The following is a 24,584-nucleotide window of genomic DNA, read 5'->3' as shown; positions in this document are numbered from 1 at the left end:
CCTTAGGTGTATGGTGAGAATGTAGTTTAACAGAATCCAGAGGTTATCATCTACTTGTACAAACCACAGGTCAATGATCCATGAGTATGGGTGAGATGAGAAATGAAGCTCAGGTACACACACCCTATGAGAAAAATCAGTTGATTTTATCAGAAAGATCTGATCTGTGGATGGTACAACAATGTCAATGAAAAACAGAAGTTTGAAATTGTCATGCTGCTATAAGCCACTTTATGTTCACAGAAGTTAGTTACATCAGCTATGAAGTTTACAGGCTCTCCTTACTTCGCATTCTGTAAAATCGCCAACTGCTTCGCACTTGTTCTGATGAAGGGATGTCAATCTTCCAACAGAAAACCAGGTGCTGATGTTTCAAGTTTAACGATCACATGCAGAAACAGGTACATGCTGTCATCTTAGTCTACACCTAAATTGACAAAGATTTTCCATCATCTCAGTCTTCACCCAATTTGACAAAGCTTTTTGAACTTGAGTTGATATAAATCGTAACATTGTAGGTGAAAAGCTTGCTGGAGATGTCAACAGCTGCATGCTTTGGATGCCGTTGGCTGCAGAAAAGTTGGTGAGCCATGAATTTTTTACTTCAATTTACTGTGAAAATATGACATATAAAGACGAGCAACTGCAATATGATTTTGTTTGTAAATGAAATGAAAGGTTAAAGAGATTATGTACAGTTTCTCTTTTGCCAAGGATGCCACAAAATTATATTCAAAGATGTTATTCTTGACTTTGTACTTATTTATTAAGTACTGACTCTTTTTTTTCTCTCTCTCTCTCTTTTATCTTCCATAAGTACGTGACATTTGATATTTATAATTATCCAAGTTCATTAATGTCAATTTCTTTAAGGTCTTAGTGATTAAACATATTATGTAACAAAAAAACTTAATCCTGTTAGTATCAAATCCAAATCGACTAGGATAGAACACAATGACACTTCATTTAACATTCCATGCCATATGAAGGCACATTAGAACTGAATTATTGCAGGAAGGATATTTTGAACAATGTTAAGTTATTAGGACATTTGCACCCCTCTGATTCTGATCTTTAAGAAATATATGGCAACACTTTTAGCTTATTTAAGAATACTTACAGTCTTGGTGAAGAGCCAAAATTCTGTGAACTCAACTCTTTAATAAATTTCCCTGGCCCATTATATGATCAGTTGTGCTACATGCCCAAAAACAATTACCCAGAAATTTACCCATAATTAAAATATGCGAACAAGATTCCTTCTGCATATGGCCCACAACATACTAAATTTTAATCTACACCCTGCACTTCACTTTCATGGTAAATTAGGTGTTCTACCCCTTCAAATCACACAAATCATTGTTGTTGCAGTACTTAACTACAACAAGATGGTCTCAGTGCTTGTAACTGATTTATTAATCATAAAAAGTTTTTAGAAGAATATTACGGAAAGAGGACAAGGAAGTGAGAACTGAAAGCTCCTTGAAGCTTCAAAGCTGGGACTTAATGTTCTTTCTTCTAACACGGGCAAATGCCAAGATGTATATACATCTAATATTAAAACAGATAGGGGGAAAGAAAAGGAAAGGAAAAAAGAAATCTGCAAACACAAAGTTGATTATATAAATGATTGAATGCTAGTTTACTTGGCATGTAGACTGGGTAACAGAACACAAAGTGTTGTTTCACATCACAAAGAAATTAACGAAAGCTAAGCCAAAAATGACTCTTCTAGAGTTCCATTCATCAATTCATGCTTCAAATTAGCAAGCATATATCGTTGTGCCTAAGTTGAAATATACATAAAAAAGCACTTTATTGATCAATGCAGGCATCAAATTTGTTAGTATATTATTGTATATTAGTATATTAGTGTTAGCATCTTTAGTATATTATGTACATCTAGTAGTGTTAGTCATAATTGTTAGTGTATCATTATGTCTAGCTTTCATAATGAGTATTCCCCCTTTGCTTTATGCTTTCGGTGCTAATTGGCACCCTATGTATCTTTTCCTCTCTATAAAAGAGAGTGCACATCTCCTTGTAATATATACAATAACATACAACAATCAATAATAGATAACAATTATGACTAACACTACTAGATGTACATAATATACTAAAGATGCTAACACTAATATACTAATATACAATAATATACTAACAAAATTAATGAACATATAGTTGTGAACAAGTGAAGACATAGAGACACAAACACTACCCATATGCGCATTTAGAATAGCAAGACAAACTTGCTAACTACAAATTAAAGCCTCTCAATTTTGCAGTATTATATGCATTTTCTTGATTCGTACGTAATACTTCAAAACCCATAATCTCCAGCGTATATCTCTAGTTACTGTCTGACAGTCTGTTAACATAGAATATAGGGTTCAATACTTGAGCCCTTAATGTCAAGGCCAATGCCGGACATCAGAGGTTTTGATGTCTCACATGATACTAGGACATCTTGTTTTTGCAGCCGATATATATATATATATATATATGCACTGTCTGTATGTTATGTAAACATATTCATACAATACCCAACTACAGCATCTGTTATCTTCTTTCTAGAAAAGCTATTAAGAATTGTTAGAGTGAGAAAGCTAGAGCATGTCAACCCACAGAGAGAGAGAGAGAGAGAGAGAGAGACATTGTAGGGCAAGTACCTTGAAAGTATATGAAAGAAGTCATGCATCCATATCCTCCGAGGGCTCTTTTGACTACTGCCTAAGCTTCCGCAAATGAAGAGCTATCTCTGTCAAAAGTTTTGTTCCTTCTCCTTCACTACCTCTGTGGAGTGTCATAGCAGCATGCTTTAAGAATCCACTATCTGCTTCGATTGCTCTCAATCTCTCCCTTAGAAGAGACATTTCTCTTGTCAGGACGGCCTTATTTTCAAGTCCTACCAGCCCACAAAATTCATTTAATCGTCTAGACTATATAACTCGATGGAAATAATTCAAGCAAACAAAATTAAAGAAAATCTAAAAAGAAAAGTTACCTATATCTTCAGCTTCACACTTTACCATGTCAGAGTTAGACTTGATAGGAATAATCCCATCATCTGAAGATTCATTGAATTTCTTCTCCAAATTTGCCAACAGACCAAAAAGAAAAGATCTCTCACCTTCAAAATCTAACGATGATTCATCAAGATTCCTCTTTCCACTTTCCTTATTCTCATTTTCACCATTATGATCACCTCCACTGTTGCTTCCACAATCAGATTTTTCACTCACGGATGAGAAAGACTGCGATTTCAGCTCTTGGTAATCGTCATCAGCATCAACTTCACATTCATCACTGCCTAGTCTAGTTATCTGTCCATATCTTTCTCTATATGTCTCGAGTTCAGCCTCTAAAACCTTAATCTCTTCCTCTCTCTTCATAAGCAAATCCTTCATCACTTGTAGAGCTTCCTGGTCATACTCTGCCTGCTCGTCCATCATTCTCTGATACTGTAAAGCTTCCATTTGAACTGCAGCTTTCTCTGCTTGCAACCTTGTGATCATAGCCATCGCGTTGTTTGCTGCGACAGCTGAAGCGCTTCTTTCTTCATCCAATTCCATGTACAATGCTATTAGTGACTTACGATCCAAACGAACTTGTCTCTTCAACTTATTCATAATGGAGTCACCGTCTGCTTCATTTGTGCCATTTGTGTCAACAGAGTCCGAAAAAAACTCCTTATCGAATGGCAGCTTCTTAGGAAACCTAGAAACCCACCTAGGACTCGCTGATGCTGAATCCGTAAGTGGGATTCCAAAAAACCTGTTTCCTCTAGTAAAGTTAGGGGTCTTAACTTCTTCAGTTATATCTTCAGAATCTGGTAGTAATGGCACCGAAGCGGTTTTGTTGTCTTCTCTACCTGCTAGACAAGATCAAAATAAAAATCATTTCCATGACAATGTCATAGTCTTGATTAAAAATTATTCAGTGCCATGGTAGTGAAAAGCTCTCTCTCTCTATCTCTCTCGATAATATTCAGTAAACAATGCAATAGACACAAAATGCAAGAACTTAAACCTATTCGTCAATTGTTACAAAATGAAAAAATCATGGTACTATTTCCGATAATACATGAAACCAATGAGCAAATCTTGTTATGGGATAATTTACGTTCAGCAATGCTATGTTTGGATCTAAGATTTGATATTAAAAATGAAGGAAAGGGAAATGTTTTTATTTTGTTTTGGAGAATTGGCTTTACATATTTTCTCTATTTCTTAGCCTAAAAAAACAAAAATTTTAAAATATATATATATAGTTTATTTCCATTTTTCTTTCTACCTCTTTCCCTTAACGAATTCTAGATTCAAACAAAGCATAAAAGTTAACGAAAAATTTTGGACACTTTCAAAACTTTAGTAGTTTGTTAAGTAGTAATATTGAACTATTGCAGGAAGAAGTAAAGAAGATAAGATACTTGAGAAGATAACTCACCTTCTAGATTTGAGCTATCTTCATCCTCCATAAGCTCTGATTCATTGTCTGACATAAACTTGAGCTCCGTGTAACGAATGTGAGGCAGTTCTAGATTACGCACTTCCTCATTTTTCCAGGTCACCACCGGTGGTGCTCGAGGGGATGGAGTAGGTGCTAGTGAAACAAGGCTCGCATTCATTGACGGACTACAATTCATAGCCTTCACCAAGGGCCTCACCTTCAAGGGCTCTCCACAGCAACAGCACCATTGATCATCTTTCCTCCCCGCAAGTGATTTCAAATTCATCATATCGTCGTTGTCCATAAAGCTATCGATATCCTTGTGCATAATCCCGACTATGGATTTGTATGTGTTGGTACCTGATTCTCTCTCCGTCCCAAACGAGAGGAGGCACCCTTCACACATGCACCGGATGTCAGAGAGCTTCCGGTGCACGTGGCAATAGGCGAGGGAGGAGATGTCCCTCTTGTGTACTTCACATATGGAATCATTGTAGTAAAAATTGGAGTTCCGGTGAACAAGATTGTGGTCAATCCTCGTGCAGAGCAAACAAGGAATGTTTAACTCAAACAACTTGGCAAATTCATTGGAAATGAATGCTAGAAATCCATCAATGAAGAGCAACAATATCATTATCCATTCAAGAAAGGCATAGATCACAAAATGTGGGAAGCTTCCCCATTCTTGCTCGACATAGCGTTTGAATGATCGTGAAGCCATGTAACATCTATCTGGAAAGAAGAAAAAAAACAATTGAAAAGTAGAAAGATTGGTGTTTTCTTGATTGTGTTTATGGAAAAAGGCCAAGTGGGTATCAATTGGAAGAGATTGAGAGGGAGGGATCAGAATGGAGAAAGAATGGTGATGGTGGGACAGATCATGACCTTGGTGGGGAGAACCAGACCTTGATCATGACCTCTCTCTTTCTCACTTTCTCTCTCTGTATCTATTATCTCTCTCTCTCTCTCTCTCTCTCTCTCTCTATGTGTGTGTGTGTGTAAGAGGAAGAGGAGAGAGAAATTCAACAATACAAAGGTTTGAAATTTTGGGTGGTGGTGTTGGTTTGGCCAAATATGGAGAAAGGGTCATCACATTTTGGTTCAAATATAGAGGTTTTTAGGCAGACATTACCTGAATTAACGGTCTGTCAAGCACTTTCCAACCAACCAAACATAATCTCTAGAATTGTTGTGGAATTACCATTTTGTGTAGCACTAGAAATTGGCAGATAATGGTGTTCCACTCCCAACTCTTGAACATGGCTAGCAGTATGCATTGGGGGGGGGGGCTTGATAATTGAACTGGGTATTTTTTTTTATTTTATAAATTTAACAGAAGCAAAACACCTAATAGACTTGAATTTTAGTTGGATGGAATTTGGATGAAAAAGTTGCTCATTAAGCTAAAAAATTTGAAAAATCTGTTCTTGAATTAAATAATTTTTTTTTAAAAAAAAAAAAAAAGAAAGAGAGAGAGAGAGAAGTTTTATAAATTGTGGCTTGAATAACATACACATTCGTTACAGGTTTTCTGTGTTTTCACGATGAAATGATTGAACACAAACATGGTTTTTTTTAATTTTTGAGTGAAAGTACTTTTTGAATATTCAATATCAACTTTTGTTATGTTTCTTAAAAAGTGGATATTTTCGTAAAATTTTTACAACAATTTTCTAAGCAGTTCGTCAAACAAAGATTTTATATTTTCTAGAAATTAAATGAAGACATAAAATGAAAATGATACCAAAGCATCCTTTAAGTTTTAAGAACATAGAGAAAGAGATATATATATATATATATATATATATATATAGAGAGAGAGAGAGAGAGAGAGAGAGAGAGAGAGAGAGAGAGAGAGAGAGAGAGAGAGAGAGTGTAGAGATCCTAATTTTTGTAATTACCGTTAAATCCCTAATCTTGAGTTTATTTTAATAAAGCGCTTGAATTTTCGCTTAATTGTGTTTTAAACCCTCGAATCGGGAAGCATCACGGATTAATTCGAGTAAACCCTAATCGATCCCAGTAGATTAATAATCACCTTTAAAACCATATTATTAATTATTAGACCCTATGATTATAGATTCATCACTTTAAAATCTTAATTCCCGGTAACGCCATTTTTGCTCGATTTCTCTCCTTTGTTTGCACTTTAATTTAACAGGATCCAAATTTTTTATTTTAACTATTTTCTAAGGCTAGTATATTGTATGCTAAATATCAAGGTTTCATAAATTTAAACTTGGTCCCTATATACTTTTATTTTATTTCATTCCAACCCTTAATTGTAATATTTTATTAATTAATGTACTTGTGCCTATTATATTATGTTTATAAATACAAATATCTTATACAAATATCTTATATATATATATATATATATGTATATATATATATATATATATATGTCTTGGAGCCCAAGTTGTTGACCATGTGATGGATGAAAAGAGCCATAATGGCAACTTTGACAATTTTTATAAAACTTGGCCCCTAAGAAATCTTCCAATCCTTCTCTACATATATGCACACTTCTCCCCCCTCATTTTACACATTTTTCAGCCTTGCACTAGAGGAGTGAGAGAGACTAATCTTGAAAAAAAAAAAAAAAGAGGGAAAGAGAGAGAGAGAGAGAGAGAGAGAGAGAGAGAAAAGAAGAAGGAAATGAAGAATTGTGTTGAGTCTTGTACAACAAAGGTAAGCATACATCACATCTTCTCTCAAGTTCTTTTACCACTTGTTTTTCCCCTCCTAATACATGTTCTTTGTATATATATGTTGTAGCATAGGCCTACACTCTTGTATAAATGTGTATTAATCAAGAAATAGTGTGCTTCTTTTTCTTTCTTAAATTTCCAACAGTAAATCTTTTCCCCCTCTTGAATTTATTTTTCTATCAAAACTCCATAAACTCAAAATCTGTTTTTATGGTGTAATATTTGGTATGTCTAGAGTATGTGATAATTTTGGTAGGACCTAAGAATGTATTTTTATAACCTAAACAATTTTTCTAAGTTTGTTACTCACTGAACCAGAAAAATAGTCAACTTTATCTATTTTTAGAAAATTCCAAAAAAATAATCTTGAGTCCAATTTTATGTCAAAATCTTAATCTGGGTGTTTTATTTCAACTAAAATTTGTTTGAACTCAAGAGAGTGAGGGGTTTGAGAGAAAAACCGATTTGCATAACAGTCAATGAATCTGGATAGATCTTGGTAATTCTGAATTATCTTAAAATATAAAATACCTATCCTATTTTCGTAAATTGGGTTTGAAACTACACTTATTTATCTACCAACTCACATGAGGCCAGGTCTTCAGGGCCAATAAAACTTTTTTTTGCATAGTTATTTTCAAACTGGTTCAAATCCGGAAATCTGGAAATTTGTGTTAACATGCTCTTATTTGGCTTACAACTCTTATATTCTATGTTTCTTGAATGTTCTAGTCTTGATATGTAATCTATGATAAATTGTAAATTTTCCTTACCATGAATAAATTACTTGTTGTTTAGTTTGGATTCGTAATTATATTGACCATGCTTTGCTATAACTGAAAACATAATGTACTTAATAAAGGGGAAATCAAATGGGATAGTAATGGGTTGCGATCATTGTATTAAATTTTATGAGATAATGAACGGTGGATTCAAGAGTATGATATAATGGAATGTGTTCCATTCTTGGGAAGTCTTGCGCAAGTGTGTTTTCGAACCCTAACATGGCACGGGAGGTATTCTGGTTGCTTAACGGAAATAGGACGCATAAGGGTGGCAGTGAGGGTCTCACACAGGGAAAGTATCCCTGGAAGCCCGTTCCCTTGGGGCAGACCGTGATGTCATCACTCGGGTATGTAACCTAGGTGCGTGGGCATCATTAGTAATTGTGTGGTAAGCGATGCACTGGTGGTTATGCGGTAAGCGACGCATTGGTATTGTATTAACCAAGGAGCAGTCAGAATTGCCGGTGGCCAGTGTTAGTGGTTGGGTAGGAACGGCATTCCGCGGGGATTTGCCTAGAACTAACTAAAATTGACTATTATTCATGAGAACTGAAATTTAATTATAAGCTCTGCTTAATTATTGCTTTCATTGTATGTTATGGTCATGCCATTATGTTCTTATGTATTTGGAATGGGAAAAGGGTCAGGGTGTGTGTGTTTACTGGACATTCCAAGCTCATGGCGTTTTATGTCAGGTGAATGCGAGTTTTACACCAAGAACAGAATCCCTAAAAGTTTCGCGGAACCACGCTGCCTTAGAGATTAGATTTCATATTTCTTGTATTTTAGATAATCTTTTTGTATCAATGAACTGATTTGTACTCAAAGACTTGAAGAATTTTTATTACTATTTTATTTTAGTGTAATTATTTGCATTTTGTTCTTAAAAATGAGGTGTATCCACTAGTTAAACCCCGATGTATCATTGTATTATATTATCAAAATTTGGGGCATCAGAGAGAGAGAGAGAGAAGCTATATGAAAATTTTATAGGTGCGTCTCCCTTTTCCACGGTCAGAATTTGGTCAATCTTATGTAAAATGAAGTCCTGAAAGTATGCTTTACAACGATTACGACCTCATATCAAAATTTAAAGTGTGAAGAGAAAAAGAAAAAAAAAAAGAAAAAAGAAAGTGTAAAAAAGTGTTAAATTATGCTTTGCACCTTTATATTTTACACTAAATTTTACTTCAACCCCCTATATTTTATACTAAATCTTACTTCAACCCCCTAAAATTATAAAAGTCAACTCCTACACTTCTGGTCAAATCTCACTTCGATCTCTATATATGAAATTGTGACAGTCAACCTCTTATATTCTCTGTAAAATCTCACTTTGGTCCCTGTATAAGTATTAATGTTCTCTTTCTGTTACTCAATTGTTTAAATCTTTAACAAAATCTAATCATGTCATAAGAATGTGATTACAACATGCGGGTAAGAAAGAAAAATCAAATACATTTTCCATCAATACCCATTTTATCCTAAAATTACACCTAATATAACTATATTAAGTTAAAATAAAATGCAGATTATAAACAATTAAGAAGATGAACTAGGGTTGTGGTTAAATTAGAATCACGAAACTTTATTTTTCACGGTAACACAGTTTTCTATCTATTCATCTTTTTTTCTCTTTATTTTTTTGTCGCATTTTTTATTAATTTATTTCAAAAGCTCTACTTTCTGACCTTTTCGTTTCAATTTTTACCATACGAACATATATATATATATATTGTACTACATAACTCTCATAGGTTTATCACGTAAAACAAAATGTATCGGTGGAAAGCATAGATGATTTTCTTCTCTTACCCTCGTTTCGTAATCACATTTTTGTCATATGACTAGATTTTGTTAAAGATTTAAAAATGAAATAACGAAAGAGAGACATTGACACTTGTGTAGAGACCAAAGTGGGATTTGACAAAAAATGTAGGAGGTTAACTGGCACGATTGCATGTGTAGGGGTCAAAGTGACATTTGATGCAAAGTGTAAGGGTGCAGAGTGTAATTAACCCTAAACAAAACTCAATAATATATTGTATAAATATTATTTATATTATATATATTTTACATATATAGTATTTATTTATTTATTACTGTATTTGTTGTCCTAAATTTGCAAGTTCAAAAATCAAAACCTTGCAAAGGCTCTCTTTAATTAAAAAAAAAAAAAAAAAAAAAAAAAAAAAAAAAAAAAAAAATTGATACAAAGTGAAAATGAAAGTGAAAGAAAAGAAATAAAATATGTATATCTATATTTTTTTTGCAAGCATTTAATTAAGATGAAAATTATATAAGAAAAAAAAATTAAAATAATTTTTAATTATAAATAACTCACATATTCAATTTTTCTTATGTTTTCTTGTATTTTTTACAAGAAATTAAAAATTAATTATAATGTTAATATGAATTATACAAGGAAATTAATTTTCTTTTACTTTTCACCACATTCAAGATAAATAAACTCATAAAAACCCCTTTTTCTCTTTTCCTTTTTTGTCCCTGTTTCCCTTAATTTCAATCTATTTCATTTTAAACAAACTGAAAATTGAAAGAGACAGAACTTTCATAGCAATAATTGAAATTTCAAGAAGATAAGCCTGCAAGTTGAAATAGTCAATGGAATGTTGGACAGACAAGCATACTTGCCTTGTGCCCAAAATTTAGCTTAGCTTGTATTCCAATTCTAAGTTGTTGGGTCAAGTGTTTCTCTACTCGAAAAGTGGCTTCTGGTCCAAATTTTGGTTCCAAGACGATAGCTGTCTAACTTATTGCCCAATATCTTAACAAACCAGTTTGCTTCACAAGCCCATTCAAAAGTAGTGGATTCAACGAGACATTCTTTTTGGATCCAATCAAGTGTTTGGAGGGCTAATTGGTAATGGTCAGGATGGTTAAACTGTTGCTCTTTTGTTCAATGTGCACACTCGCATCAAGGTCACCGATTGGAACCTTTATTTTTTTGCCATCCCTATGCATGGCCAATTCAGTCCGCGCGCAGAACTGTATATCTTACATCCAGACAACTGCTCGGGATAAAAGCAACCAGAGAGAGAGAGAGAGAGAGCGCCTTGAGATTATAGTTAAAACCCAGTCAATTATGGAGTTGTTTGTATTAACCCCTGGAACCCAACTTCCACTTTAAATGAACATCCTGTGATTTTAAGAACAATGCCACACAGTATAAAATGCATATCTAACAGATTATAAGGCCTATAAGTGAAGGGAGGTTGTGGTTGCCACTGCAACCTTCTACAAATATAGTTTGGGGGCATGTACTCCATTCAATATATATATAATTAAAAAAAGTAAAAAATAAAACAAAATATGGCTGGAGAAACAACAATGGCCCATCCCATGCAAGCTTTAGAAACTACTTCACTGGGTGACCAGCAGTATATAGGAGTCGTATGACAAAATTCTCACGCTAACAGCGACCACAGTTCTTTTAGTTTGTAGGCAAAACATTTGTAGACATGTAGGGTGAAATGCATCCCTGTACCTGAAAAGAATTAGCAGTTATAATAAGAAAAGGGCATACTAAACAATATTGGAATAGGTGTTTTGACAAAAATAAAATTGGGATAAGAGGTTGTGAAGCTGTTGAAAGAGGCGTGCACAAATATGACAGTGATAAGCCCTATGGTAATGCACAGTATAAGAGAAAAGAAGCCTGTATAGGTCCTTGGTACATTTCTACCATTTAGATATCCTGAGACACAAAACAACGGTAGTATTTTGGTAGCGTTTCCAGTATCTAGCGTTATATTGCACAAAACAGCCAAAGGGTTACTCGAAAGGACCCATAAATAAATTCATCCTCGCAGCATATCCTGATATAATTTATTGGCAACTACATGGACTTCCGGTTTCTTTTAAATCTTCACCCAAGCAGGTCTCCTAAACAATATCCAGTGTGCCACAAGCCCATAACTTTCTTATCCAATAATGACATTAACCTCATAAAACACTCCAACAATAGATTTTATCCAATAATGAGATTAATCTTATAGATGAAAAAAGATAAAAATAAAAAATAAAAACATCAACAAGATTAGTACATCTCGAAATTAACAAGCCTTTTTATATATCATGTAACCCAATCGAAAGCCAAGTAGAATGAGAGGAGGGATGGGATGGGATTGTAATCTCAACAATAGCTACATTTCCTCAATTATAAGCAATGCACAGAAATCGATATCAAGAATGACATGATGCAGAGATATGAGGATTGCAAGGGAATTTCAGGAGGAAAAAAAATTGAGCTATGCAGAAGAGACTTTGCCATAGGAGAGGGTATATGTTACCTGCAACAAACAAGTAGGAATTTGGATAAACCCCTGCAATAAAAGATCAACCTTCTCCAGAGTGTTCTGTGGAACAGGGGTAATTACATAGAGTAACTGTCTGAATGTGTCAATGCCTCTCACCAATCCTGGTTCATAAAGAATCAATTAATAAGACAAGAGCATGAGAAGTCTCGATTAATTACTGTCGTGTAATATTTCACCCTCAATTCTAACACAAATGGATTGGAATAATCAGTTATGCATATCACACACAAAACAATTCCAGCAGAAAAAGAAGTATTCAATGTTGTTGACCACCTGAAATTAAATCCAATTTGATTTCGTAGCAAAACATGACCTTCTCCATTTCTCTCACCGAACATGAGCAATCATTGGAGGAGAACCAAAAAAAAAAAAAAAAAAAGAGCTTCTAGGAGCTGCCTGCTACTCTAATCTATACTGTCCATTGAGAGAGCTACTGAGAATCTTTTGTGACTTTATATCATCATTATCAAGAAACACTGAGCTATCAGGACTAATATGGTCATATATATTTATTTAAGTCCAACAGTTTTACAAAAGACTGTACCATAAGTTAATAAAAGAATTTTAATATTTTGCAATAGATAAAATAGCTTATCTGTAATTTCACATCACAAACAGGCTAGAATAAAATTGAAATCATGACTAAACAAAACATTGAGGTGAGCCATACAACAAAGAAAAATAAGCTAATAAATAAAGATGAAGATAGTGAGTAACCCTACCCAGACCAACACAATGAGCCAACTGCTCAGAATCTTCAGAACTAACTGCCAAGCCAACAATAGTTGCATTCAAACTGTAGAAAATCTCAGTACTTGGAACCTAGAGCATAATTATTGTAGCATTAGAAAATGTCATATTCCCTTAATATGAATTTTTTTTTTTTTTTGATAAATATTCCCTTAATATGAATATTAAAAAGTAAAATAAACAATGTTGTAAAACTTGTCATCATTGACTTATGCCTCGGTGATTATCTGGGCTATCATAAATTGAGCAGGATAGGACTTCAGAGTGGAACTGACCCAAAAAAACACCAAAGAATATTTTACTACCAGAACAACCCTGAAGCACCTGTTTAACTTGTTGAACAAACCTGACAATGGAGATGTTTAATCTTGACACTTGATATAGAAATTTCATAAGGAGGGTGCGCGGCCAATGCATGAGCAAGTTCCTTGATTGTGGTGATATTCAAGTCACTTGGTAAACACTGTCTGAAATAAGCCATGATCCGTAAATCCCGTAGAAGACGTGCATCTCTTTGAACTAGTACCCTAAGAAACAATGATGGAGAGAAGGTAAAAGAAAGAAGAACTACATCTTTTGAAAAATTCCTAGTTAATGGAAAATCAGAATTTCCTTGCCAATTAAAATGACAAATTTCCATGAAGAAGGCAGACGTCAAATCACAAATAGCGGGATCAAATAATATTTCTTTTGATGGCATGTGGGTCCAACAAATCCCAAGATATAAGATCAAATAAAATAATCTAGCTTGATTAAGAAATTTAATTAACCAATAGTAGAATATAATGAAATAAATCATTGCCTTTTATTTGAACAAATGTATGTACTACAGTTAACTTCTTGATTTGAAGTACGCTTAACGTGAATCAGACTAAAAGTCTAGCAGCGGACTTGAACCAATATATCTTATGTGTATACTAGAAACAATGATTCATAATTTTCAGAAGGGGAAAATAAGTTAAAACAAATTTTGCAAAGCAAAGCAAAGCAAAACTTCATTTACAAAGTCAAGTTTCGGATCAAACACGAAGACAGCTAAGAACATACGATCTCTTTAAGGAATCCTGACGAGCTGAATTGACCTCAATTAGGGTCAATGTTGCATCATCATCATGTCCCTCATCTAACCAGAATGCCCCAGCCGGTAGGTTCTTACTCACAGCAGAGATGCAAATCTTAACTACATGGGTGGGAGAAATATATTTCAGCATATCCACCAGTACATCATAACCAATACCTGGAATAGATAGGAATGACATAGCACAATCAGTGTAGTGACGGAAACAATAATGAAGAAATTCAATGCAGAAATAACATACAACCAAAACAGACAGGTTCATCAATATATTTTAGAAGGAAAAGGAATAATTAAACAAGCATACCTTTTACCCAACCAGGAGTATTAACTACAAGAGGCAATCCAGTGTTACCAGGGCTTTCACTGTTGTTGGACATGCAGTACATTTTCCGATAGTAATCATATAGGGCAAAGATATGTGCCAAGTAAGCTGTTGGATCTCTTTTTGAAGAAATATCGCCATAGAAAAAACATCTGAAATAATGGGAAGAAAAAGAAAGAACTTTTAGTCATTATCATTGGTCTAACTTTTGATCAGATTTGGATTACTGCACCAAGTGGAACCATAATGAGGGGGTTGTCTATCACAAATTGAGTTCATGCAACTGGTTGCAGGACATGTTCAAACACCATTGCTCATACTTAATGTGGCAACATGCCATACCAGGCTATAAATCCATTACAAATTTCCAAGCAATTTTACTCCATGGGACTAAAACTCTATTAACTTTCATGAAAAATTTCACCTCCTAGACAACTCAAGTTCATTATGTAGCCACCCCACTTTTGGGACACAATGCTTTGTTTGGTTTGGGTAGGTTATATAATTCAAGTTCAAAGTAAAAAGCATATTACAAAAAAAAAATAAAAATTAAAAAAAACCCCTTAAATTCCCTCCAACTTCTACTACATGTTTTGCACTACGAAAAATATTCAACTTCCAAGGCAATCTCTGTTTCCTGTATCTTGCAGTTACTCATGCTTACATTTTGAATCATTGTAACCTATTCTACCAACCAACATTGAGGGGACCAAGTGTTCCAATAGTTCACCAAAAAAAACAAAATCTTGTCTAGACTGAAGCCCGACAAAGCTAATTTATTTTGAAGCCATATTAACCTGAATCCTGGCAAGACCAATTTAACTTCAAAATGCCATTATATTTGACAAAACGTGTAAAGAGATCCTCAATAAGCTTTATAAACTCATTATGCTTTGTCTGCCAACCTTAAAACAACCTTCCAAACACTTGACAGGTAACTGGCTCATTTTTGGGAGCCACAGACACATGCACAACTAATGTCCTCAAACCATGTGGCTCTATTGGAGTACAATATAAAAAATCAAGATATAAATTCCAAATTAGAGCTTGACACCACTTTTGTTTTTCTTTTCTTGTAAGGGTTTCATCAAGGATTATACTGTCTGCTGGAAATTTGTGTTAATGTATATAATATGATAGTGGTGTTGGTGAAGGATAGTGGCATGTATAGAATATGATAGTGGTGTTGGTGGGAGATAGTGGCATGTATATAATATGATAGTGGTGTTGGTGAAGGATGGTGGCATGTATAGAATATGATAGTGGTGTTGGTGGTAGATAGTGGCATGTATATAATATGATAGTGGTAGATAGTGGTAATATATAATATGTAAGTGGCATATAATGGGTTATAATGATGTTTGTAATATCTCCTATATAAGGAGTGTCATTTGGTCTTGTAAGATAAGAAGTTTTGAATATAACAAAAATATATTCCTTCTTCCTCATACTTTCGGAGTTCTTCTTCCTCATATTTTCTAAGTTGGTATCAGAGCAACAAAAAACACAGCAGCCCTAAAACCGTCATAGCCATGTCGGAAGTCACGTCCGAAACCACTTCAACCCCTGCCGCTGCCATTCCGGTGAAAACGTCCAACTCTCCCTCTGTCCAAATCACCACCATCCGCCTAAATGGTGATAATTTTCTCCGCTGGTCACAATCTGTCCGGATGTATATCCGTGGGCAAGGAAAGATCGGTTACATCACTGGTGACAAAAAGGCTCCTGCTGTTAATGATCCGCTGTTCGACAGTTGGGACGCTGAAAACTCCATGGTTATGACATGGTTGGTCAATTCCATGGAGGAGGATATAAGCTCTAATTACATGTGCTATACTACTGCACAAGAATTGTGGGATAATGTTAGTCAGATGTATTCTGACCTAGGAAATCAATCTCAAGTTTTCGAATTAACTTTGAAGTTGGGAGAGATTCGTCAAGGAGATGATTCCGTCACCAAATATTTCAATTCGTTGAAAAGGTTGTGGCAGGATCTTGACATCTTCAACACATACGAATGGAAATCGGTTGACGACTGCAACCACCACAAGAAAACTGTGGAAGACAGCCGTATTTACAAGTTTCTTGCCGGCCTCAACATTGAGTTCGATGAAGTGCGAGAAAGAATTATTGGCAGACCTCCTCTCCCATCCATTGGCGAAGTATTTGCCGAAGTCAGAAGGGAAGAGAGCCGAAGGAGCGTCATGCTTAAGAAAAAAGGTACTGGTGAATCAATTGAAATTTCTGCTTTAATTAGCGATGCTGCGGCCAACAAGGCTGTAAATTACCAGCACAGGTTTGATGATAAGCCACGGGTCTGGTGTGATTTTTGCAACAAGCCTCGCCATACACGCGAAACGTGTTGGAAGATCCATGGCAAACCTGTCAACTGGAAAAGCAGCAAACAAGGAGAGAAAAATCGTTGGCTTTCCTACCGCTAATGAAGCCGATTCAGGTCCCTTCAACAAAGAGCAGATTGATCAACTCTTAAAGCTGATAAAATCCAACTCCTCATCCGGTACTCCTAGTGTTTTGTTGGCACAAACAGGTAGAAATCCTAAAGCCTTCTCTTGCCTAAACTTCTCTCCGTGGATCATAGATTCCGGTGCCTCCGATCACATGACTAGTTTTTCCCATTTATTTAGTACCTATTTCCCTTGTTCTGGTCATGACAAAATCAAAATAGCCGATGGTAGTTTTTCACCTATTGCAGGAAAAGGATTTATTAAACTAACTGAGAAAATTAATCTCAATGCTGTTCTTCACGTCCCCAACTTAGCCTGTAACCTTTTGTCTGTCAGTAAACTATCTAAGGATTCTAATTGTCGTGTTACATTTTTTGAATCCCATTGTGAATTTCAGGACCAGAACTCGGGGATGATGATTGGGCGTGCTAGGATGCTTGAAGGTCTTTACTACTTTGATGAAGTACCTGTTAGTAATAAAAAAAGCTCAGAGCTTTAATAGTACTAGTTCAATCTCTGTTCAAGAAAAAATAATGCTATGGCACTATAGGCTAGGACATCCTAGTTTTCTTTATCTGAAACATTTATTTCCAGAATTATTTAAAGGGATTGATTGTTCTTCTTTTCATTGTGAAAGTTGCATTTTTGCAAAATTTCATCGCTCTACTAATTTGCCAAAACCTTACCAGGCTTCCAAACCTTTTTATTTGATTCATAGTGATGTTTGGGGCCCTTCTAAAATCACTACTCTTTCTGGTAAAAAATGGTTTGTTACATTTATTGATGACCATACCCGCTTATGTTGGATTTATTTGATGAATAAAAAATCTGACGTGAAAAATTTATTCACAAATTTTTACAATATGATTGAAAACCAATTTCAAACCAAAATTGGTATTTTACATTCTGATAATGGAACAGAATATTTCAATGAGCAGTTGGGTGAGTTTTTGAAAAAAAATGGGATTTTTCATCAATCTACATGTCGGGATACCCCTCAACAAAATGGCATTGCAGAACGAAAAAATAAACGTCTACTTGAAGTAGCACGTGCTATAATGTTTTACATGCATGTTCCTAAATATTTATGGGGTGAAGCAATTTTAACAGCCTCTTATTAGATAAACAGGATGCCTACAAAGGTGTTAACATACAAAACACCTTTTGATTGTCTCAAAACTTTTTTTCCTGACACGAGGTTGTTTTCTGATTTACCCGCCAGAGTTTTTGGATGTACTGCCTATGTTCATGTTCCCAGTCAATTTCGTTCAAAACTTGACCCCCGTGCTATAAAATGTGTTTTTTTGGGTTATTCCTCAAACAAAAAGGGGTATAAGTGTTTCGATCCTCAAACCAAGCAATTTCATGTGAGTATGGATGTGTCATTTGTGGAAACAAAATCCTATTTCCCCAACACTTCTCTTCAGGGGGAGACAAGTGGAGTAGAAGACCGTTTTTGGGATATTTCTATCCCGCTCCCCAATGTCATTTATCCTACACAAAAACCACATCTGTCTGATAATGATCACTTAGGAGAACCAAGTTCTATGGTGCCTAGTCAAGAAGATTCTTGTTTAGGGGGAGAAGTACTACAAAATGATCTAAATCCTGAGCTTTAGGTTTATACTAGGAAGCGATTTCATCTGAGGAATAATGACCCGAATGTCCATCCTAATGACCCGAATGTCCACCCGAGTTCTGGCATCGAAATTTTAGGTAATCCTATTCCTTCTATTTCCGACCTTGATGTTCCTATAGCAATTAGGAAAGGTGTCCGAAATTGCATTAAACATCCTATTGCAAATTACCTCTCCTATCAAAGACTGTCTAAAAACCATAGAGCTTTCACATCTAGGATTTCACACTTGTTTGTTCCAAGGAATATACAGGAAGCATTGGATGATCCGAATTGGAAATTAGCAATCATGGAGGAGATGAATGCTTTAACGAGAAGTGGTACTTGGGAGATAGTTGTTCTACCCAAAGACAAGAAAACAGTTGGGTGTAAATGGGTGTTTACGATAAAATGTAACGCAGATGGAAGCGTTGAGAGATACAAGGCGAGACTGGTGGCTAAAAGCTTCACTCAAACTTATGGGATCGACTATCAGGAGACGTTTGCTCCTGTTGCTAAAATAAATTCCATCAGAGTACTGTTATCTCTTGCAGTAAATTCAGATTGGCCTCTACATCAACTTGACATTAAAAATGCATTTCTCAATGGTGATCTTGAAGAGGAGGTGTTCATGAGCCTACCGCCGGGATTTGAGCAGACTTGGAAGCGACAAAGTATGCAGATTGAACAAGTCATTATATGGACTCAAACAATCACCAAGAGCGTGGTTTGAACGCTTTGGGAAGGCAGTTATCAGTTGTGGCTTCTCGCAGAGTCAAGCAGATCACACAATATTTTATAAACATTCAAAAAACAGTAAAATTGCAATTTTGATTGTTTATGTTGATGACATCATTTTAACTGGTAATGATGAAGCAGAGTTAGCAGCCCTCAAAGAGAAACTCGCAAAAGAATTTCACATTAAGGATCTGGGAGCTCTCAAGTATTTCCTCGGAATGGAATTTGCAAGATCCAAGGAAAGTATATTCGTTAATCAGAGAAAATATGTTCTTGATCTCCTTGGAGAAACAGGTATGCTTGGTTGTAAGATGGTGGAGACTCCGATCGAGCCTAACTTGAAGTTACAAGCTGCTAAGGCTGAAGAAGTCAAAGAGAGGGAACAATATCAGCGACTTGTAGGGAAATTGATTTACTTGTCTCATACGCGGCCTGATATTGCCTTTGCAGTCAGCATGGTAAGTCAGTTCATGCACTCACCAGGGGCAGAGCACTTTGAGGCCGTTTATAAGATCTTAAGATATTTGAAAGGAACTCCAGGGAGAGGCTTACTGTTCAAGAAACATGGGCATCTTCAAGTTGAAGTATACACAGATACAGACTGGGCAGGAAGTGTTACAGACAGGAGATCAACATCCGGATACTGCTCCTTTGTAGGTGGGAACCTAGTTACATGGCGGAGTAAAAAACAGAATGTGGTAGCTAGAAGTAGTGCAGAAGCAGAGTTCAGAGCTGTTGCCCATGGAATCTGTGAAGTAATGTGGATTAAAAGAATTCTTGAAGAATTAAAGCTTTCTCACCCGACACCTATGAAGGTCTATTGTGACAACAAAGCAGCTATATCTATAGCTCATAATCCAATTCTACATGATCGCACAAAACATATAGACGTGGATAAACATTTCATCAAGGAGAAAATCAATGCTGGCATAATCTGTATGACCTACCTTCCAACAGGTGAACAATTAACTGATGTGCTAACGAAGGGACTACACAAGAAGCAATTTGATAAGCTAACTAGCAAGCTGGCTATGGAAGATATCTTCAAACCAGCTTGAGGGGGAGTGCTGGAAATTTGTGTTAATGTATATAATATGATAGTGGTGTTGGTGAATGATAGTGGCATGTATAGAATATGATAGTGGTGTTGGTGGGAGATAGTGGCATGTATATAATATGATAGTGGTGTTGGTGAAGGATAGTGGCATGTATAGAATATGATAGTGGTGTTGGTGGTAGATAGTGGCATGTATATAATATGATAGTGGTAGATAGTGGTAATATATAATATGTAAGTGGCATATAATGGGTTATAATGATGTTTGTAATATCTCCTATATAAGGAGTGTCATTTGGTCTTGTAAGATAAGAAGTTTTGAATATAACAGAAATATATTCCTTCTTCCTCATATTTTCGGAGTTCTTCTTCCTCATATTTTCTAAGTCTGTCAAAAGTAAGCAACTACTCTGGTATTCTTCTGTAAAGTAAAAAATTGAACAGTGAAATATTGCAAAAAAAAAAAGAAAAGAAAAACATGTCTATCACTTGATAAAAATCACGGGACACATACACTGTGAATGGCTCAAAAATGCATAATGCCCATGATATGTAAACATCAAAACAACAAATACCATAATTGCAAAGTATGACCTCCATGGGTCAGTCATTGCATTAGAATGTAATTACTAATTACTACAAGTGATCCAGCCCCCAAATACATCATGATGTTCCACAAAATGTATAGAGGAAAAAAAAAATCTACCATTTTTGGGAAAAAATGTTTTTTAATTTTTGGACTTTGAATGAAAAAAAAAACACTTTAAAATGTTATAAAGTAACAATTTTAGAATATCCTAGGATCCAGACAAATGAAGATAAGTTCAATAATACATACCTCTCAGGCGTTTTCATGCATGGAATTGTCAAATCTAATTAAAGAAGACAAAGGAGAAAGAAAAAAAAACGATCAAACGAAAACCATCATAGATATAGATAACATAGAAGTGACAATCAATAAAAAATTATAAATAAATAAATAAATTTCGATACATTGACCACATTGGTTGGAATTTAAGGCATGGCCAGTACCTGGAGTTATCTTGTCAATTACAGTGAGTGATAAACATCCAGGAGGAGTGAACTCCGTCTGCCCAACATCTGTGTCCAAATACGCTACTTTTCTGTATCTGCACGATAAGATAAATTTAAGTAAAATATGATGAGTATTAAGCACAGTAATATCAAGCACATTTGCAGATCAAACTACAGTATTCATCTTCAAAAACACCAAAAAGAATAGAAAATAAAAAATTTAAAACAAAAACAAAAAGAGAAGCAAATCACTGAGAATAGCAAGCATAAGCCTAATTGAGCATGTTGATTGGTAAACTTACACAAGATGAAATTAAGAATAAATCACAGAAAATTCTACTATACACACCCCCTACCATATGCACCCCCAGTGTTATTAAAGGCGATAGGTGCACCGAGGAGCCAAGCTCTCTTGGGGCCTAGGCGTAGGGCAAGGCACAGGCTTTACCGAAGTAAGGTGAACCTTTTATGTAAATATATATATATAATTTAATATAAGCAAATAATTTAGGGTCCAACATAAGCAAAATGAAATATTAAAAATTAGAAATACAAATACCAACAAATTAACATTATTTCAAAATTTAACATAAAACATGAATAAAAAGAGGGGAGAAGAAGAACAAGAAGACGTAAAAAAATCTTATCAGTCCAAAGAAGGATGAGAAAGAGAAGGAGACCAGAGAATAAGAATAAGATAGAAGAAGATCACATCCATGTGAAGAAGAAGATAGCAACATAGAGAAGAGAAGTAGAGAAGAAGAAGAGAAGAGAATGAGAGAGAAACGTAAAAAGAAGAGAAGAAGACTGCAATATGAAAAAGAATTTTGGGAGTTGCAACGAAGGTAGGCAACAGCAAAGAGTTCTTCGGAGATTAGGAATTAGGGCTAAATTTTCTTCTATAGTTGATTTGGGGCAGAATGCCCAATGCATTGGCATGTGTACTTAAGAGTAGGGATTTTCTGTAGTTGCATCATATTAAATCAATGGTTAGATTTCAAACAAAACCAATCAAAGCAACAATAAAAAATAAAATATAAAAAAGCTCCCAAGGCGCATGCCTTGGGCGTTACTGTGCCTTGGCCCAGTCGCACACCTTAAGCGCGACTTATCGAAGTTGCCTAGCCTGGAACACTGCAAGGCGCAAACGTTGGGCCTGGATGGGATTTGGGCCTAGGCGCACGCCTAAGCACGCCTTTAATAACACTGTGCATCCCTAAGTTATATAATTTTCCTTTTTAATTATTATCTTATTTTAGTTATGACTCATGAGATATTTGTTTATGACTTTTTTAAGTTATAAGGTGCATATGGTACACATGCCATAGTCTTTCCCATAAATCACATATATTGTCATATCTAATTGAAAGTTTAATATTTTAAAAATAAACTAGGAAAACTATCAATTTTAAGCTGTTATCCAGGACAGCATGAGTCAAATTGAGCATCACAACTGAAAATTTTCCAAAATTCAATGCAACCCCTACATAACAGAATCATAAAATTCTTAAAACCCATTTCACAATGGATACCAATAAAAATGTATAGAGCACCTTAAACTTCAAAAACATGGCAGAGATACAAACATTCTGTCAAATACATAGAAGGCAAAAACAAAAGAAACGAATTTCAATCAGAAACCAAATTACCCATGAACAAAACATGAATTTTACATCAAACAGTGATCAATAAATGCATTTTGGATTATATTTTTGGTACCTCTGAAGGAGGATGTTGAGGAGGTGGCGAGAGAAGGTGGTTTTGCCACTGTTTTTGGGGCCGCAGATGAAGGAGATGGGAGGAGGGGAAGTAACAGAGTCGTAAGCTATGGAATCCGCAGCTTCAGACCACTCCTCCGGTATAAATATGTTTGGTGATGGATTTTCAGTCTCTGGAGACGAACCCATCTCTCTCTCTCTCTCTCTCTCTCTCTGGCTCTCTGTGTATGTAAATATGGACACACCGAGGGCGTGAAGCCTGGAGTTACAGGTCCGCGTTCATCGTGTGATGCCTCTACTGATTCGACACTGCCACTCTCGCTCTCTCTCTCTCTACTACTCTCTCATATGCCGCCGAGCCGAGTCTCTGTACCTTCGGTTTTTGTGGGCAGTCTAGGATGAGTTTGAGAGCATCTCCAAGGATAGTTAAACAAGGTTTGTTTAGGTAATGTTATTAATCCTTCATTTTTTTTAAGGGTAAATTACAAAATTGTGAAGGTTTATTTAAATTATAAATTATTTTTTTTAAAATTTTAAAAATTATATTATGTCTTCTAAATTTCATAATAAATAGCTCTTTTTATTAATAAATTATTAAGTTGATTAACGGTTTTTAATAATGTTAAAATTTTATTTCAATTAATAATTTAGATAATTTTATTATTGTATAGGTAAACAATTAGAAATTTCATTTTTCAATTAATTTTGTTAAATAAAAAATTCAGACAGTGAGGTATTTGTAATTTTTTAAACCACATGAGACAATTCGTATTTTAAGTAAATTTTAAAGAATGTATTTGTAATTTATTCTTTTTTAAATTTTGGGATAAATTATAAATACACTTAAATTACTATATGCTCTATGTGATTTTAAAAATATAAAAATATTTGCGAGCTCTAAATTAAGAGTTGTAAACGAACTCTAGGGTGTGGGGTCTATTTATTGATGTGATATTTTAACTTAACTTTTTTTTTCTCCCCGTCACATCATTAAAGCTTAATTAGAGTTCCAAAATTAGATGTATGTATTATTATTTTTAAAAATAATATCTTGTCTCTTAAAATTTTAAATTTCATAATAAATGATCTTTTTTGTAAATAAGTATAATTTAAATAAAAAGAAAATGTATAAAAATAACTAGAGAAATTTTTAAATAAAGTACAAAACTCTATTTTCAAAACGCATGCGCTTTTCTCTGCCTAAATTCAAATAAATCCATACAACTTTAAAATTCAACCAAAATTATTTACAGTAATTTGATCAATGATGTATAATTGTAAATATTATGTATATCAAGAAATAAGAAAAAGTAATTTTTTTTGTTCTTCAATCATCATCAAGGTAAAAAATAGGAAAACGACTTCTTTTTTTATAAGAAAGAAAGCCATTTGTTTATATTTATATAGGATTCTTGAAAGTAGATATATCTTTTTTGAGTGTTCAACTTTAAAAATAAAAAGATAGTTGATTTATATAGGACTTTTCATGACTTTTAGAAAACATAGTTCATTTGATAG

General features: G+C 34.7%; 2 protein-coding genes across 2 annotated transcripts; both read right to left on the bottom strand.

The window, feature by feature from the left end:
• Positions 1-127: 127 nt before the first annotated feature.
• LOC114269405 (putative myosin-binding protein 5) lies at positions 128-5,985 on the bottom strand. Its single transcript, XM_028210714.2, has 4 exons — positions 4,450-5,985; positions 3,008-3,874; positions 2,673-2,908; positions 128-569 (listed from the first exon to the last, which is right to left on the bottom strand). Exons 1-3 carry the CDS (start codon positions 5,171-5,173, stop codon positions 2,727-2,729), a joined length of 1,773 nt encoding a protein of 590 aa, XP_028066515.2. The 5' UTR covers positions 5,174-5,985; the 3' UTR covers positions 128-569; positions 2,673-2,726.
• A 5,046-nt stretch (positions 5,986-11,031) lies between these two features.
• On the bottom strand, positions 11,032-23,519 carry LOC114269406 (Pre-mRNA cleavage complex II protein family). Its single transcript, XM_028210715.2, has 9 exons — positions 23,068-23,519; positions 21,346-21,443; positions 21,152-21,185; positions 14,421-14,590; positions 14,086-14,275; positions 13,385-13,565; positions 13,011-13,110; positions 12,262-12,389; positions 11,032-11,456 (listed from the first exon to the last, which is right to left on the bottom strand). Exons 1-9 carry the CDS (start codon positions 23,253-23,255, stop codon positions 11,403-11,405), a joined length of 1,143 nt encoding a protein of 380 aa, XP_028066516.1. The 5' UTR covers positions 23,256-23,519; the 3' UTR covers positions 11,032-11,402.
• Between the last annotated feature and the right edge of the window lie 1,065 nt (positions 23,520-24,584).

The sequence above is a fragment of the Camellia sinensis genome, chromosome 15 (genome assembly GCF_055761805.1).
Source record: "Camellia sinensis isolate YWXY chromosome 15, ASM5576180v1, whole genome shotgun sequence".
Lineage (NCBI taxonomy): Eukaryota > Viridiplantae > Streptophyta > Magnoliopsida > Ericales > Theaceae > Camellia > Camellia sinensis.
Note: the sequence above shows the minus strand (reverse complement) of the source record. Positions and strands in the feature narration are given on the sequence as shown.